Consider the following 19,048-nt stretch of genomic DNA (forward strand, 5'->3'; position numbering starts at 1 on the left):
GTATATTAGTTTATTTACATCTGTTTTTACCCTTTTAGTGGCTGATCAGGCCTAGGTAAACTAAATAGTTACGCCCATAAATTCAATTCAACATTTTAAGTGTTTCTAAGATTTGTGAAGTTTATTTCAACTGTTGTTTTAAACTGATATGGTCAATTCAAATGACATTGTGTAAAAAAACTATATTTTATTTAATAAATAGAATAAAAAAATGAAATTATCTTTTATAACTTATATATTTCTTATTGTTATCTTGTTCTGTTCAGTAAAAAATGGTTAGTTTTATTCTGGATCTTGAGTCAAAGAATTTAAGACTGACAAACTTATATTTTTTAATTATTTTATTAAAGAAAGGTAAGTTACACATATAATAACATAAATTATTTAAAAAAAATCGCTTTAAGGTATAGCATGGGATGCCATTCCCATTGATGCACCAAGTCCTGCAAGTGGTAATGCTTGAACACCAGCTATTCTCCGACCAGCTCTTAAGTTACTCCCCATTACAGTTGCACGGCTAGCAAGTACATCATTTATGGCTGCACCATCAGCAACTATTGCGTTGTATCCAATACCATCAAATGCTTCACGTCTCATATTCATTACTAAAGATTGTACAGCTTCTTGGATAGCAGCTCGTTTTGCTTCAGCACCTTCAAGTGCATCAGCAATAGTTTTTTCTTTCGCTGCTTGTAAGGCAACATTTAGACTTGCAACGCCAGCTGCTACATCTCCTTGAATTTTTTCTGCACCCCCATCAATTGCAGAAACTAATCTTGTTTTAACACTCGATGTTAACGCTTTAGCTGCTTCAGCTGCATTTACACTAATTTCTATACATCCTTCAATTTGTAAAAAACCACCTTTCATTGCCGCTAATGCAGCATCAATTGCAGCTTTTTCTTTGGTTGCAGCAGCTTGTACATCAGCTGTAGCTTTCGCGCAAGCTGCGCTGATAGCGCTCGCAAGAGCAGGTGCGGCAACATCAAGGGTACCAACAATTGAAGTGGCTGCTGCCGCCACAGCAGATTGGGCTACATTGCTGAGACCACGTGAACCAGCGGCTAATCCTGCTGAACTTAATCGCGCAGAGTTTGTTAATCCTGATGAATTAACTCCCAATATCTACAAACAAAAGAAACTTAAATTATCTTATAGAAAATATTGTGTGTTAAGAGTACAAAATTCAAGGACACGTTTGACGTTATTTCAAAGTTAAATGTTTAAAGTCCTATTTCGTAGTTTCAAAATCAATATTGAAAATTTAATAATGTAGAAATTAATTTATTTAATCAAATTTTCGTTATTAAAATTGTAAATAACAAACCGTTAATGTAAGAATAACAAAAATACTTGTTGTAAGCGATTTCATTTTGAAAATTTTGAATAATATTTTTATTGTATATCTATCAGTATTCTGATGTAAATTATAATATAACACAACGATTTATATACGTAGTTATATTATCTGCGTTGTACAAATATTGTTTTATTTATGTGGAAGTCAATATTTCTGTGTGTTTGATGTTTGATTGTTTTTTTTTTTACTTTTTATTAATTTTTTTATGGTAAAATAATTGAACAAAAAGAATTATATAAATGTAGTTGTTATTGTCTCAGACAACCGGAAATACCGTAAATAAAAAACGCTTTGTTCTAGATCAATATATATTTTTATCTTTTAATCGAGATTCCTAAGCACTATACCTAAATACTTTTATTATACTTTTCTAGCCGACATTTGTTCTAGGCATAATGGAATTCTTATGGTAGAAACATATTTAATAAACTTTTGTTGCGAGATTGAACGTCATTAATTTGTACTGATGTGAGATGTCACTTATACACACTTTTACTCTTCATTTATTAAAGATTGATTTTCAATAAATGGGGTATCGTATAAGTCATAATGACAAAAAAAAATAAGAAAATGGTGTCTAGTGTTTGGAAACTTTAATCGATACTTCCCTAGACTTTTTTCGATTAAATATATGATTAACGACTTAAGGCTTCGTTGCTTCGTTTAGTATACTATTTATCTTTCAGAATTTCTCAACTATCTCATATTAGTATAATTAAAAAATTATCCATAGCTCTCTATAAAATTCCATTCAAATTTTGTATTGGTTTGTGTGGTAAATCCACCCTTGATTTTTACGAATATTAAGGTAGTACGAGCGCCAAGACATGTTTAGACTTGTAGTTGAAATTTTTGTATCTTATTTTCAACTTTGATGATGAATTTTGTTATAAATTTATGAAAGTAGTCGAAAAAAAATAAAATTTTTCGATATCTGCCTTGGTTTTCGAATTATCGAAAGCTAAATAATTAAACAAAATTTTCAATTTTCGATATTTTGAAAATTATTTCCGATATCGAAAAATTTTGTTCTTACTTTTCGTCTTATATTGTCAAGTTTTAATTTTTGTCTCCACTTCCGTGTTCATACATTCTTAATTAGTCGGGCACAACGGACTTTTTTTTATTTTAAATAATTTATTAAGGTTTTAACTTTAACTTAAATAGTTTTTTATTTAAATTTCTACGGACTAATTTTGGAGAAATTTATGAAAACATATAATTCATACGCCGATTTCCCATAATACCACTGTTATGCCTACTTTTGAAGATCCAGACAGTCCTCAAATAATCCGATCACTTAAAACGAAAAGATAACGTCATTGTTAAATGCAAACATTTACGATTTATAAATTCATATAGGATAAGTTCACACCGCTTTTGATATTCCTATAATAAAACAAGAAGTTCTCATCTAATATTATAATTTTTCTTGAAATTTAGTTGGATTAAGATTAGGATTAAGAAAGGGTGATAAATCATTTTGAAATAAGATTATTAATAATTTTTTTAATCACATAGTTATTAAAATTCAAAAAAGATGATAAATCTAAGAATACATTTCAATAGTTTTAATGGTGCATATAAGTCAGCAATATAAAAAAATGATAAAAATCTTGAAATGAACATTAAACCAAAGAAAATTAAAATTTCCATCGAATACATCACACATTCATCAACTAATTCATTTATTGAACTTGCATAGCTATTCATAAACTGTCCAATTTGTACAGCGGCAACTGTTTGATGATAATTTTTGAATGCTTCATTTGCATCACCTTCAAATATTTTACCAACATTTTGCGCTATGCATATGTTTATCATTACCTAAAGCAATTATAGATATTACCAAATAAGTTTGTCTAATTAGGAAAACGAAAAGAATTTTATTTTACATTCGGTCGATCCGTTTCGAGTCAGGCGAGCTTTTTCTTAAATTTTATTCTGACCGATATCGCGCGGACAAAAAAATGATATTGGCTTCGTTGTGGTGCTAATCGAAGCGTATTAACGGCAATATGTTCCGAAAAGAATTTCATAAAATTCGATTGAGCCGTTTCGAGGTTTTAATTTTTAAATTTTTTAATGGCTTTTTATTTTGTTGGGAATAAAGAATTTCCTCGGAGAGGTTTTGCGTGAGCTCCATCTGTAAAATTGATCTCTTATTCTAAGAAGCTATATATATTTGTGAGCTATATATATTTTACACTTTGGTGAATAGAAACATATATAATATGGTGAAGTTTTCTAGAGGGTTCCACGCTCCTGATAAATTTTTTGGTTGCCATCGTAATAAGTATACTAATTTTGCATTAGAATGCACATTTCCGCCAAAGAGTAAAATTTTTTGCAAAAATAAATTTTAAAACAAAAGGTAGGAGGATTATATAATTAACTTTAATAAATTAATTCAATAAAATTAAATAAATATTTACCGTTAAAGCGATGTAAAAAATAACATATTTCATTTTAATTGCTAAGTAAAAATGAAATTTAAGTCTATATCCTCATACATTCAGATAATTCCGTAAAATTTATACCTATAAGTTATTTCTTTATTTGATATAGATACGAGTCATATGAAAATATTTGAATTATTTTATGACGAAAATCGAAAATTAATATTTTTTTAATAAATATTTTCTTTGGACTTCTGCTTATTAAACTCTTTAATTATATTCTTCATAATATTTTTAATATTCGATCGTTAATCAAAACTTACTCCTGGATGATAAAACCATAAAAACAGAATAATGTAATTACTGGGCAGTTATTCAGAGTATCTACTACAGAAAAGGGTATTCGAAAATAAATACTCTACTTTTGATTTGTTCATAAAAATGAAATTTCTAATTCGTGTGTGAAACAGTAAGATAAACAGAAATCTTTTCAATGCTTCGTAGTGAAGAAGTATTTAAATATGACTGTATGTAATTCATTTACAGCTGCCTTCTAAAGCTATTCATATTTATGTGAATTCCTTCACACTTTGATTTACATCTCATTCTACGAGGATGGCTCTTTATTAAAAGTAGGATAAGGTTTTCGAAATGCAAGCAATCAAAGATACGAAAGGTTTCAGATTACTACATTTAATATTGTTTAAAAAATTCACAAAACAAAACAAAATATCAATATATAAATATAAATTTTATATAAACCTTCTTTACAAAAATATTTAAAAATTAAATTATGATACTGTTGCAACTGTCATACAACCTGCTAAACCTTCAGCAAGACGCTTTGCCCTTTGTGCAGCAGCATCAGTTATAATTTGAATGGCACCTGTTTCAGATTGAGAAACTGCCACAGATAATTCAGCAGCTGAACTAATTGCTCTCTCTGCAGTGGCTAATGCAGAACGTGCAATTAGTTGTGCTTCACTTACTGCTCGATCAGTGATAGCATTTATTTCCCCGGTGGCTAATTTTATTTGTGAACTAGCTACAGCAACTGCACTACCAGCCGTACCCATTAAACGCGCAGATAATTGTTGAATAATCACTTCAATGCGAGTGGCATATCGATCAGCAGCAGCTGAAACTAAAACTGCTGCTTGTTCTGCAATAGCTGCCATTTGTGCTTCTTCCCCGATTAAAACACCTTCGGATTGGCTTTCACATAAATCAATATCATTAATTATTGAATCTGTTGACGCCACATTTGATGCGGCCATTCCCGCAATAATAGTGTTAAAAAAATTTCCCGCACCTCGACCTGCGGCTGAAATCATTGTACTTTCAGCCATTTCTGCAGCTCTATTTGTTGCTGTAGTAAATACACCGATGTTCTAAAGAATAAAAAAATAATAATAGTTTAAATGAAAATGATAATTGAAAAAAATTTATCCTGAAAATATTTACCAATAATAATGCGATCACAGAAAATGTAAATATTTTTAAAGACATTTTGTTTTATTGTATTATTTTTCTTCAATTAAATATAGAATCGATGAATTAAGTGAAATCGATCTCAACATTTATTCAAAATGTAACTGAGATAATTTTGTAAATGGTATTCAGATTTTATACCTTTAATGTTTGATTTAGATATAATTTTATGATTATTATTATTTACCCAGTGATTATAATTAAGTCTCATTTAATGAAAGACAAGTCGACTATAACAAAATAAATTTCTTGTTTTCTAAAGAATCTATATTGCCATCCATGATTAACGAATTATAAGTAGACATTGATATTTGAATTAGATAGACAAGCAGGTATGACTGCAGGTTCTGTAATGAGGACTGGGAAGCCTGAGGTCTGTTTTAAACAAAATTGCGAAATAAAATCAAAAAAAGATACGATTTTTCGATATTTTATATTTATTACTAAAAATTACAAATGAAATAAATATGAATTTAGGATATATTTCTTTACAAAACAATTGAAAACGAAGTTATGACTTTGTAGCCACTGACATTGGACCTGCTAAACCTTCAACAAGAATTTTCGTTCGTTGTGCAGCAACATCAGCTAAAGCTCTAATAGCATTTTTATCGGATTGGGATACTGCTAAACATAATTCAGCGGCAGAACTAATTGTTCTTTCTGCGGTGGCAAGTGCAGAACGAGCAATTAATTGTGCTTCTGTTACAGTTCGATCAGTGATAGCATTAATTTCTCCAGTAGTTAATTTTATTTGTGAGTTAGCCATAGCCACTGCACTACCAGCTGTGCCTATTAATCGTGCAGCTAATTGTTCAATAATCTCTTCAATACGTGTTACACATCGATCAGCAGCTGCCGAAATTAGAACAGCTGCTTGCTCTGAAACTGCTGAAATTTGTGTTTCTTCTCCGATTATAATGTTAGCAGAATCCATTTGACATGCTTCCACGTCATTAACTATTGCATTTGAAGATATCACATTCGAAGTGGCCATCCCTGCCAAAATAGAGTCTAAAAAATTACCCATACCTCGAGCTCCAGCTGAAACCATTGCATTTTCAGCCAGTTCTGCAACTCTATTTGTTCCTGTAGTAAATACACTGCAGTTCTAAAACGTTTGAAAAAATTGTGAATGAAACTGACTTTCTCAATAATATATTATAATAAAATTTACCAATAATAATACGATCGCAGAAAAAGCAAATACTGTAAATGACATTTTGATCTATAAATTTTTGTATCTTAACTAAAAATGGAATGAATTAATAACATGTAACAGATTCCTAAAGTAATTTAAACCGTGATTGAAATATTTTTTTAAATGGGGACATATTTTATATCAATTTAGGTAATTGATTTTAAAAGTAATATCTTAACGCCAGAATTGTAAATATAGATGACGTTTTTATACAGAAAACAATTTATTTTGACGTTATATCTAAATATTATTGTAAAAGAACATTTTGAAAACATTATTCTTTATTTTGCCGTTTTATTGTCTAAATATTATTGTTAAAGAATAATTCGAAATCATGTTTTATTTTTCAATTAAAAAATGAATGAGTGACGAATAAAATTATTGAATGAAATGAATTATTTGTTTTATTAAAAACAAATAAAAATATTTTGAAATTTATCAATTGCACGTAGAGTCTACCAAATTATGATTACTGATTTATAAGAAGCGCAGAACTGTTAAAGCTACATTACCCTCCGCGATGTATAAGTGTTAAAAATTGAAATTAAAAATTCGATAAATGAAATAAATTAAAAGTAAAGAATTCTTGGAAAAATATATTTTATTATAAAAGAAACTCGAAAAACAAATCCAAAATTGAAATAAATATTCATGTACATGTATCTTATTTAAAAGCAATCAATTATGACATTGTTGAAACTGACATGTGGCCTGCTAAGCCTTCAGCAAGAAGTTTCGTCTTTTGAGCAGCAATATTAGTTATAGCACCAAGAGCACTGAGTTCACTTTGAGCTACTGCCACAGCTAATTCAGCTGCTGAGCTAATTGTTCTTTCTGCAGAAGTAAGTGCGGAACGAGCGATTAGTTGTGCCTCCATTGCAGCTCGATCAGTGATAGCATTAATTTCCCCGGTGGCCAATTTTATTTGTGAATTAGCTACAGCAACTGCACTTCCAGCCGTACCCATTAATCGTGCAGCCAATTGTTGAATGATCTGTTCAATACGAGTTACACCTCGATCAGCAGCAGCTGAAACTAAAACTGCTGCTCGTTCTGCAACAGCTGAAATTTGTGCTTCTTCCCCGATTACAACGCCTTCAGATTGGCTTTCACATAAATCAATATCATTAATTATTGAATTTGTAGACGCCACATTTGACGCGGCCATCCCCGTGATAATAGTGTTAAAAAAATTTCCCGCACCCCGACCTGCGGCTGAAATTATTGTACTTTCAGCCATTTCTGCAGCTCTATTTGTTGCTGTAGTAAATACACCGATGTTCTAAAATATCAAATAATAATAATAATAATAATAATAATAATAGTTTAAATGAAAATGAAAATTGAAAAAAATTTAAACTGAAAATATTTACCAATAATAATGCGATCATAGAAAATGAAAATATTTTAAAAGACATTTTGTTTTTCTAAAAATAATATCGACGGATTAAATGAAATCGGTGATAAAATTTATTCAAATTGTCATAATTTTATAAATTGTACTCAGATTTTATACCTGTCCTGTTTGATTTAGATATAATTTTATGTTTGTTACAATTTTAAATATTTAAATATTATTAAATTAAATAAATTCAATTGACCAAGAGCCAACCCAGACATATTTTCATAGCGGGCTGAATTTCTTGCAATTTTCGACTAGTTAAGACAATTTAATTTTTGTTCATCATTTTGTGTAACCAAACTACAGAAACTATTTGTCAGTTTGTAGTAGACTAAGTTTAAAGTTTAGATTTCGGTTAAGTATTTAAAAAAATGTGATCCATCATCCAGTAAGACTATGCAAAATTTCAAATCAATATTCCTATAAATAACGAAAATTTGAGGGTGCCGTAATGAGGGTTTACAAAATATTATTTATGCAATTTCGATTCTTATTTTCACAATTTCTATTGCAGCAAATTATTTTACAGCATTAATTTTTTTTTCTATGATTTTAATTTGACATTTACTATACCATTTACCCGTAAACATTGGAAAATTAGCCATTTTTGAAATAAATCGCATGGTGTTTTGCAAATTTTATAAGATAACAGCGCTTCGGTCTATTTAGCTACTCCCTCCACCTTCTATGCTCCCTACTAATAACGTCATTGATGAATATTAACGCAAATTTATCATGGCTGCCGGCTCTTTGTATTTAAACAGATTTTGCTTACTCAGATTTTAAAATAATATTGAATAAAAAATTTAAAGAAATCCTCGACAAGAAATCAGATCTGATCGATTCGTTTATCCTATTGTGGCTCCTAAACGGATAAATTGATTTTGACTTTTACTTGTTTGAAAGGTAATTTAATCGAAAATTTACTCAGCCGTTTGAAGATCATCACCTCTTTTCTAGTTGTTATCGAGTACGAAGCCCTAAACTCAAACTTGAAACTTAAGAACTCTCTCGCTCAAATTACCTATCATACAAAAAATAAATCATAATCGATTCATCTGTTTAGGAGCTACGATGCCATAGACAGTCGTATAGATACCCATAAAAACAGGCACGTTTAACTTATAACACCTTTCATTTTTCTTCGGTGATAAAAAAATGATATGTATATAGTTCTGAAACAGTCAAAAAAGTATTTTTCAGATTTCAGATAGTTTATTTTTTGTTTTGTTAACCAAACTGAACAACATTGCGGCGTAAAAATAGGTCAAAATGGAGAAGTTTTATTAATAACGTTCTTTAACGAAATTAAATTGGATATTTTTTAATATAATTTGTCATAATTCAAAAATTACCGATTCAAATGGAATTGGAATTTAGAAAATGAAAATTACTGATCAAATATTTATCTACTTAAGTAAGTATTAATACGTGCAAATTTATACCAATTTATTCGATTTTAGAAAATACTTTTAGTTTAATTTATATCAAGTTATTCAAATTGTGAAATAACTTTATTTACATTGTAAAAATATCTAAATAAATAAAAGTAAAAGTTTTTCTTTTATCGAATTATGCTTCAACGATTATCGGTATCGTTTATCATATTAATTATGCGGCCAATATATCGCATCTTTTTTAACATTTGCAAAAAAATAAATCAAATACAAACAATTGTTTCAAAAAAAATTTGACTATTTCTAAGTCTTGATTAATCATCCTAATTGCATGATTATTTTTAGGTGAATAGGCTCTTGGTTAAATGGTGATCAACTTCATTTTTTCAAATGGAACCTTATAGATGATTCGTATTTGAATTGGAATTTTTTGTAGATGATTCGTATTTTATAACGGAAAAACGATAACTTTTATTTGAAACATTGAACGAAGTATTTTGTATTTAATCACAAAATCATTGTGAATTTTTTCAATTTTTTTATATTTTTTTTGCCAATGCCAATTTAAAAAAAACACCCTGTATATAATTTTTGTAAACTCAAAATAGCCGGAAAATTTTATTAAAAGAAAAATTGCAAATCTAAATTGAGAAATGGGGATGGAAGATAATACAAACAACATCAATAACTTAAAAAAAAAATTTATTACTACAAGAAAACAATGAAAAGTTTAAAACAAGCCTGAAGAATGAAATATTATTTACGAACAGGTCTTGGCCGTGCTAAAATTGGTAAATCTCCATGTTCTACTTTTAAAACTTCTTGTTCGCGTATTTCAATATCATTCGTCATAGTAGATTGACCACGACGCATACCTTGCATTCCCTGAAATCCTGCCTCAGCTGCGCGAAATTGTGGTGATATTCTGTATGTATTCACTGGTTGTAGTTTACGTAACAGATCACAGTTGATGGCAACCTGAAATATACACCGTCTTTATCAAAACGCCAAAAATAGTCAGGCTGTGGGTTTAAAATCAGCTTTTGATTAGACTTCAAACGTAGTAAATATTTTCTGTTTCTTTAATAACGTTGGATCAAACAGGAATTTAATAGTGGTCGATGGTAAAAAAAAAATAAAACTTTGATTAAATTTTAAATATCATTAAAGAAATTTTACTTACCAACATTAAACAAAAAATAAATACTTGTAAAAATTTCATTTTGCTGCTACCTAAAATATTTTTTCAAAAACAAATCAACCGGATACTGGGTGTTTATTCCATGTATAAGTTTCTATAAAAATGCATCGCAATTTATATCTAGAAATATGTAGATATAATATTTGTTTCTTAAATATGAAAAGACGTATCATCATGATATGATATCTAGTGTTAATTTGTCATAAATATTTATTGAAAAAAATAATTTTATGAAGTAATAAATTAATTAGAATAAGAAAATATGTATATTTTTTCCATCATCTTCCGTAATTTCTTAACTAAACATTGACTATCGGTATTTTTTTATTGATTTAATTTATTATAAAATAAAATAATATTGAAAATAAGAAAAACGTAAATAAGATAAAAATTATATGTTTTGTTTCTAATATATTTTTGCAAAATACAAAAAAAAAATATTCTCAATAACGTAATTTTCTTTGTCTTCAACGCCTTATTTTGCCTAGCTTGAAGATACCATTCTTACCAGCAGAATAATTAAATAATCTGTATCAAAATTTAAAAGTCGAATTCGATAATTAGAGGAAAAGGGCAGAATGTTTATAGAATTAATTGTCAATCATAATATTATCAATTGGTTTCTTCTTTCTTAGTGACTTTTCATCCATTTTCGATGGAACTTATGGATTATTTAATAGGAATCTTGGAAATACCTACCACAAAACAAGTAGTTATAAATATAACGTACATCTTTTAGAATCACTTGCAGCTAGTAAAAATTGTGTGGACGTAATCTTAAGGTAGCTTAAAAACAGAAGAAGGGTAGTATTGAGATAACTGCTTTTTAAAATTTAACCTGGCAAATTTAGTAATAGGTAAATAAGAGTTTCGGTCCAAAGTCTACAGTGTCGGAGAAATTAGAAAAAACCCAGATATTTATTACTTTTAAGTTTGTGCGGCAACGATCAATTTTCTTAGTTAATGATCTTGAAATTACAGCTCCCCCGATATCGTCCATGCTCGGTGCTAGACTACCTAGACGTCCACACATATTTTTGATTTGTTACAAATAGGTCCAAAAAATGTACAATAGCTTTAAACCTAAAACTAAAATTCTTTATCGTATTAGATTTTTGGAAATTGGTTGGATTTACAAGAAAAAAAAATCAGTATTAATATAACTTTTATAAATGAAAATTTTTATTTAAAAAAAAAGTGGGTATTTACATAAATAAATCAAATTTTTTTATTTTAAGGTGTTCTACCAAGTATACTGGAGCCTGCTTTTAAAGTATTAGCCCCCAATAAAAGGGTTTTTTGAATATTTGCATCAGCTGCTATCATGCCGCTGTCCACAGTTGCTCTCATAGCTAAAGCATCACCACTTACTGCTTTTGAGAGAGTTATAACATTATTTTTCGTTGCTTGGAGTGCAGCATGGCATGAAGTTGCAATTGTACTTGTGGCACCTTGAACATTTTTTAGAATACCTGCCACAGCTGCTCCTACAATTGAATCAAGTCCGGCGACTTCTTCATTAACGAGTGCTTTTGTACTTGCTATTGTTGCACCTAAATCAGTCATTACTGTTCCAATGGTTCCTTTGACGATTTCTATCATTTGAGCATTTAATGTTGCTGTATCAAGTTGGAGAGCATCACCAGTAGTATGGATAACTGCTGCCAATTTTGCAACAGCTGTATCAATTGCTGCTTGATTTGCATCTGCACTGGATTGTACAATGGCAACGGCAGCATCTGTTCCTAGCAATAAATCGTTTGCAGCTTTACGAGCACCAGCAGCTAATATTCCTTGATTAGCAACGTCTCTTGTAAGAGATATGCCCATACCCGCAGCACGTTTACCGGCAACGTCGGCAGCAGCGGCACCAGTAGCAGCAGTAGCTGTTGCTGCAGCTGCGGCACCAGTAGTGGCAGCGGCCGTTGCTGCTCCCGCTGCGCCTTTAGCAGCCATACCTTCTGCCATTCCAGCCATTCCTACCATTCCACCTACTGCTTCCGTTGCCAGTACATCCGAATAGCTCGCCTACAATTAAATGAATAAATAATTTTTTACATTAATAAATACTGAAATTTTAATTCCAGATAGAAGAAATTGTAAGAAAAAATTTGTTTCCGAAATCGTTACTTCGTAAAAGAAAGGTTTCTGCGTAAAGTTCAGTTTTGTAAAATTAGTTATACAAAATGGATAACCATTCGTTATTATCAGTTTTTTTTTTTTTTTTAAATAAGTTTCAAAATTAAATAAAAAGTTTCATACGACTTTTATTTTGTTCTGTTTCGACTTTTGTTTTGTTTTTTGTAGTTTGTATTCCAAATTATCCTCATGAAATTTTTATTTAAATGTACCCCTAGCAATATTAATATCTTGTTCGTTTAAAGTGAAACAAGGCATGTAAAAAGTAAAAACAGTTATCATAGTGGCTACTAATTTGTAAAATTAAGCAAGGATACAATTACGATTTCCATAAGAATGAGTACGGATAAAATACGATAGAATTTTCCAAAAATTATAAAATTGAATGAAAAATTATTTACCAAATAAATTAAACAAATGAATTGCACCAGATATAAACGCGCCATGTTTCGTCTATTTGATTATCAATTGTAATTTGTAATAATATTTCAAAAAACATATCGTTTTTATATCATGAAGTTTATCTTTATTTAATTAAATTTTATAATTTTATATACAAATGAGATTTCTTGTATATTTTTCCTCTACTGTTTACAATTGAAAATCAAATACAAATATATATCCTTAAAAATTATATTCTTCAATTCTAAAAACTTAAATGCCTCATGAGGGATTGTTTTGTTTTCGAAAATAGGAACAAAAGTTTGTCGCAAAATTAATGTTAAACCAGAATTTTACGTTATTTGCGCGGTAAAATATTGACAATGATTAAATGGAGGGCTAAAAAAAAAAAAACAACGCGGTTTTATTGTTTCACTATATTTTAAATGAGCATGATAACGTCATATTTAAGCTCTTATTGATCTGAAAAAACGTAGCATGGAATTTGTGGGAGACTGATTATAAGGGATTTGTCATTTGAGGGGTATACCTCTTACATTTTCGTCTCGTTGGATCCTTTATGGAAAAAAACTGTATTTAAAAATAGAGTAAAAACTTGAATTTCTTGATGGATCATTTATTGAAATTAAATAATTTGGTTTTAAAAATTAATATTATAAATTTTTTATCAATTTTTTATGCATAGAAATTATAGAGAAATTATTATTTCGATGATAAAAATTAGTAAATTCAATTATTTTAAATGTTGTTTTCGTTTTGTAAAAAGTTGATATTTTTTGGATGAAATTTGTAGTTTTAAGTTTATATTTGAAATAGTAAAGGGGGTGTAAAGCATTATCCTCACACCCTTTGAGAACATTAATAATTATTAAACAATAAATTAGTGAATAGCAGGAGGCGTCTTTAATATAACTTTGACGGTTGCAAGAATAAGTCCGAAATATTATTGTAGAATTATTAATTATTGTTATTAGTTAGTATTTTTTCTCTCAAACACACTACCTTCGTTCCATTATTTTGTTTATTTTGCACAGTGTTTTTGGATACAGATAAGACGTCATGCAGTGTATTTTTAGTATGATTTATCCGAGCTATTGCTATCACTTAAAACCACAAAATAGTGAAATCCATCTTTCCTTCCCTAGCCCAAAAGTAGATATACTATATTTTCCAGCTGCAAAAGTAAAAATGAGTATTACAACCGATCACTTCATCAAACAATTCATAAGCAATTTTAAAAGTGTATTGTAAACCAAGATTTATTAGCTTTTGGGCAGGGCTGCCAAAAAGAAAGACTTGGCAGATTCGGTTGACGCTTGATCAAGTTCTAGAAGGACAAAGTGTGATTGTCAAATGCTGGCCCAATCACGTTTGATCAAGTTCTAGAAGGACAAAGTGTGATTGTCAAATGCTGGCCCAATCACGCTTGACGACAGAAGCTTAGTATTACGTACTTGCGTATAAATATCAATGACGCTTAGTCATTTAGTGTTTTAGTTCTATTGTTTTTCGTATTCATATTTTCTAAAAATTGTTTCATAAAATTCAATAAATAAATAAATTAATTCGTATTATTTAGCCAATTATCGATTAATATTGCTTTGGATTAAATTCGCTTTGTGTACAAATTATTTTATGAAATGTTGACTCGAATATGTATTTTTATTTTATTATTTGTATATGTTATAGATAAAAATATGCATATAAAATAACAGTTGACTTTTTATTATCATTGATTATTATTTTTAAATTTAATCAAGAACAATGAATTCCAGATTTTCTTTGGCTAAGATTTTATTCCTCTTTGGAATTTTGGTATGTTATTAATTTCATGTCAATCAAACCTTGTCAAAAAATCTAAATGGTTTTATTATTTATAGGTTTTACCAGTTTATGGCACAGCAGAAGTAGGAGCTGGGGCTGCAAGTGTTGCTCCTGCCGCTATGGCAAAAAGTGCTGGATTAGCCGGTGCAGGTGGTGTCGCATTAGGTGCAGGTTCACGATTGATTGCAGCTCGAGTAGGTGAAACAACTGCTGGTGTAGCAAGTACTGTCAGTGCTGGAATCAATGGAGTGGCACTACGAACATTAGACAATATGGCTGCAATTTCTTCTATAGTCACCGGTACAGCCATATTAACAGATGAATTAACAGTGTCAGCAGCTGATATGGTTGATGCAGTTGTAGCCAGAGGATGTTCTGAAATTAATGCAGTAGCTCAAAGAGCTGGTGGTGTTGCAATGGCGTCAGTCCAAAGTGGAACTGCAGCTATAGAAAGAGAAGTACAACGAGCGTTGCAAGAAATTGAAGCTGTAGCTAAAGAAACTGGGGCAGAAATTACTAATATTTTAGAAGTATCTGCAAAATTGATGCAATCATTAACCAAACAGGGTGTTGCTGGTTATACAATGGTTGATGGTATGTACTCATCATTGGCTGCCTTGGCCGAACATACGAACAATTTAGAACAACATGGTTTAACAAATATGATGGATGCAGGAGTAAGACTTGTAGCTCGTACCACACCATAATGAAATCTTTGAATGCAAACGTATTTCTTTAATTAATTTATATACTTTAAGTTTTTTGTTTGTATACATAAAAAAATAAACTAACAAAAATATACGAATGTATTATTTTTTTCTTATTTCTGTATTATTTCAATGATTTTGGAAAAAATAAGAGAGATTTATATACAAAATTGTTTCCTTGAAGTTGCCGAAGAATGGAGTAAGTTTCAATTCTTTATGGCGTCCCACAATTGTATAAGAACTGTTTTCTCCACATTTAGCGGGATGTATGAAACGAATTATCCCAAAATTCTACTGGATGTGTAATCTTTCATTTCGGTATGTAAACATTGAATAACTTTGAAATTTGTCAACCGAGTGAGTCGATTAAACATGTCTTATAAAAGTCAATTCAGTAAAGTTTTAACACTGGAATGAAACAACACGCCAACAATGAAGCATCACTATCGTCGAAAATATCGTGGCCAACAGGCGTCGACTAACAACACTATTCGTCGTTTGGTGTCTTTTTTTGTCGATGTGGTGTATGGAACAAATATGGTCAGAGACAATGTTGATCAGAACCCAAAAGTGTCGAATTGATCGGTGAGGCTTATTTCTCACTCTCTGGCAGCAAAATTAATAAGCAAAAATTTCGCTTTGGGAGCGAAGAATCTATACGAGACTCATGAAACGCCACTGCATGCCCAAAAAGTGATTGTTTGGATCAAAAGGCAGCAAAAAGGCACATTTTGTTTTTGCCGATAGAAGTGGCCATTTGCTTGGTGTTGTATTCAAAAACTGGTTAAATAAATTGCAACGAACAAAATTGAATAAAAACACCTCATTTAGGTACAGAAATCGGTATTTATTTCAAATGTTTACATACCGATATAAAAAATGCGCAGACTATACATTAAAGAGACCAGACTTAATTTTAAGAATTCCGTACCAAAATAGAACAAATATAATTTTTAAACTTTGAAGGCTTGAATCTCGTAAAATATTTGGCCGAGAAGAAAAGCTATTTTGAAGCTAATTTGTAAAACTTAGTTCGACGATATAGTTTGCTCACATATTTTCATTATTAGTCCACGCGGAAATACATTTACTCACCCTCGGAGGAAGATGTGGGAAAATGAAGCAGTTTATTAACAAGTACTTTCAAATTAGTGGATGACATATGGTTGCTTGTTTTTAAAATCTTGGGTCTAAAAAATTTTATTTCACAGAAATAATAAATTAGCACGGTTAGCACAGCTACCATTGGTTATTAGGTGTTGAGAATTTATAAGCAGCAAAAAGAATAGAATTTTGAAAGTGTGATTATTGCTGGCATTTTATTTGAAGTTCCAAAATGGGACTTAAAGCGATTTATTTTCAGTTTTTCTTAATGATAAGAAATATATTTTTTTTGAAATAGAGAGAGTTAAAAGAAGTGTTAAGAGAAAGTACATGATGATTGCTTGATTTTCTACAATCGTTGCTGAAAACAATTTTTGAACATTTTATTTTAAAGGATGTCGCCCTAGTAGCTCAGTTGGTTAAGGCGTAACCAATTCCGTCCGCAGTGTGCCTATGTTAGCGGGTTCGATTTCCGCCGTCGCAACAAAAATTAATTTAATTAATAGTTGTGATGGGCTGATGTAGTGCATGGTATATGCATGAAGGAGGTGTACCCAGCCTCTGAAAGTAACTGAAAAGCTGATGAATGAAATTATCAGCAGAAAAGGTGGTAAAAAACACAATGACCTTTATAGCCTAAGTGTGTCCTTCGTGGCCAGCCATTATAGCCTAACCTAACTTAACCTATTTTAAAGGATCAAAAATTGTTAAGTGTAACGAATATATTGATTTATATTGATGGGAAACCTTGACTATGAGAACAAAGTAAATGTTTTTCAATTATACAATAGGTTCAATTTCTTGTAAGATAAAGACATTTACAAAAATAGTTCATTGTTTTCAATACGAAACAAAAAAATATTTTCTTCAATGGAAAAAAGTCTTGTAATTAAATTAATTGTTTTGTTATCAGAACATACAGGATGCGTATGTTTACACCAAACGTATAATAAAGTTTATAATATGGAAACAATATTTTATGATTATTTAATGTCAATTTATTATTTCAATATTGAATTAATCTGTAATAAATAGAAAAATTAATCACGTATGATATAAAACGTACATTTTATAACATATAATATACAGTATAATTTATTTTTTAAAATAGGAAAAATCTTTTGAATATTTAGATATTTCGCAGAACAGATTCACGGAACAGACACAATAATAATTAGACTAAAAAACTGCAACAATATGAATAAATTATTAATATGTTTGCTACTATCTGTACAACTGGTATGAAAATCAACTATTATCTTCGGTGGAAAAAGTGAAAAGATTTTTGAAAAACATACTTTATCTTTGCCCCTGTAAATTAGTTTAACAAAATTATACCATAAAATATATTTACCATGCAGTCAACAATGTTTGTCAAAAATCTTTGTTCTTAAATTGTCCAGTTTTATTATTCTGAGATTATTTAACAATTCACCAATTTATTTTAGATAACATATTTGAGCGCAACGGAAGAAGTATGTGCAGCCGGTGGAGGGCTAGCTTTGGGATCTGGTTTGGCCACTAGAGGTGCTATAGGAGCTGGTGCAGCTGGAAGTGCTTTAGCAGCTGGAGCTGGTGCTGCAAGGACAGCTGCTGGTGCAGCGACTGGTGCAGCTGTATCTTCTGCAGTAGCAGCAGGAACTGGTGCTGCGGAAAGAATGGCAGGAGCTGCTGGAGCAGCTTCAGTTGCTGCTGCTGATCGAGCTGGAGCTACTACAGTTGCTGCTGCGGGTGCAAGATTAGCAACTGCAACATTAACAGATGCAGCTCGAAAAGTTGCCTTACAAATTGTTGCATCTGCTAACTCCGCTGCAAGTGTAATTGATGCAGCCGATGCAGACTCCAATGCAGCTATACGAAAGGCTGCCAAAGCAATTGATGGTGTTGCTAGTGTAACAATTAGAGACTTACAAAAAACTGTGGATACAATTGTATTGGGTTTGCAAGGATCTGTCAAGAAAACAACATCCCAATTAAATATGGCCTTAGACTCTGCAATTATTGGAGTTGGTTCCGATCTATTGGCTGTAGTCGCTACTGCAGAACAAACTGTAGCAAGAGTTGGTCGAAATGTTGCTGGTCTAATCCGAGAGGCTGCTGGTGATATCGCCAGACAAGTAGTATCAACTTCTGTTGGAGTTGCAAGTAGCATTGGAGGACAAAGTCTTAAGATTGCAGCTGTTGCAGAAGGTGCAAGACAAGATGTACGAGCTTCACAAGCTGGCATGAGAGCAACAGCAGGTGCAGCAAATGCTCATTATGGAACTGGGATTCCGATAATACCATAATATTTTTTTTAATAAATTATTGTTATTTTTAATAAAATTTTGAAAAATAAATTAAATACTCTAATTTGGCTTTTCTTAATCAATAAAAAATAATATTTTCTTCGAACCACAATAAGATATCGCCCAAACAATA

The 19,048-nt window shown here is 30.6% G+C and overlaps 3 protein-coding genes across 3 annotated transcripts; 1 reads left to right on the top strand and 2 right to left on the bottom strand.

Moving 5' to 3' along the window:
* Positions 1-374: 374 nt before the first annotated feature.
* On the bottom strand, positions 375-1,372 carry LOC123297988. The gene is made up of 2 exons (XM_044879834.1): positions 1,328-1,372; positions 375-1,125 (listed from the first exon to the last, which is right to left on the bottom strand). Exons 1-2 carry the CDS (start codon positions 1,370-1,372, stop codon positions 400-402), a joined length of 771 nt encoding a protein of 256 aa, XP_044735769.1. The 3' UTR covers positions 375-399.
* Positions 1,373-4,530: 3,158 nt separating this feature from the next.
* On the bottom strand, positions 4,531-5,326 carry LOC123298990. The gene is made up of 2 exons (XM_044881092.1): positions 5,224-5,326; positions 4,531-5,150 (listed from the first exon to the last, which is right to left on the bottom strand). Exons 1-2 carry the CDS (start codon positions 5,266-5,268, stop codon positions 4,551-4,553), a joined length of 645 nt encoding a protein of 214 aa, XP_044737027.1. The 5' UTR covers positions 5,269-5,326; the 3' UTR covers positions 4,531-4,550.
* Positions 5,327-14,756: 9,430 nt separating this feature from the next.
* LOC123297995 (fibroin heavy chain-like) lies at positions 14,757-18,915 on the top strand. The gene is made up of 3 exons (XM_044879845.1): positions 14,757-14,807; positions 14,873-15,493; positions 18,076-18,915. The coding sequence occupies exons 1-3, from the start codon at positions 14,757-14,759 to the stop codon at positions 18,913-18,915; spliced, it is 1,512 nt and encodes a 503-aa protein (XP_044735780.1).
* Positions 18,916-19,048: the final 133 nt, after the last annotated feature.

The sequence above is a fragment of the Chrysoperla carnea genome, chromosome 4 (genome assembly GCF_905475395.1).
Source record: "Chrysoperla carnea chromosome 4, inChrCarn1.1, whole genome shotgun sequence".
NCBI classification, from domain to species: domain Eukaryota; kingdom Metazoa; phylum Arthropoda; class Insecta; order Neuroptera; family Chrysopidae; genus Chrysoperla; species Chrysoperla carnea.

Bases quoted from the DNA above. Each gene is read 5' to 3' on its own strand.
- LOC123297988 (XM_044879834.1), bottom strand. From the start codon at position 1,372: ATGAAATCGCTTACAACAAGTATTTTTGTTATTCTTACATTAACG. The intron at 1,126-1,327 runs GTTTGTTATTTA...TTTTGTTTGTAG, and splicing joins TTGTTATTCTTACATTAACG to ATATTGGGAGTTAATTCATC.
- LOC123298990 (XM_044881092.1), bottom strand. From the start codon at position 5,268: ATGTCTTTAAAAATATTTACATTTTCTGTGATCGCATTATTATTG. The intron at 5,151-5,223 runs GTAAATATTTTC...TTTATTCTTTAG, and splicing joins CTGTGATCGCATTATTATTG to AACATCGGTGTATTTACTAC.
- LOC123297995 (XM_044879845.1), top strand. From the start codon at position 14,757: ATGAATTCCAGATTTTCTTTGGCTAAGATTTTATTCCTCTTTGGAATT. The intron at 14,808-14,872 runs GTATGTTATTAA...TATTATTTATAG, and splicing joins TATTCCTCTTTGGAATTTTG to GTTTTACCAGTTTATGGCAC. The intron at 15,494-18,075 runs GTAAGACTTGTA...AATTTATTTTAG, and splicing joins CAAATATGATGGATGCAGGA to ATAACATATTTGAGCGCAAC.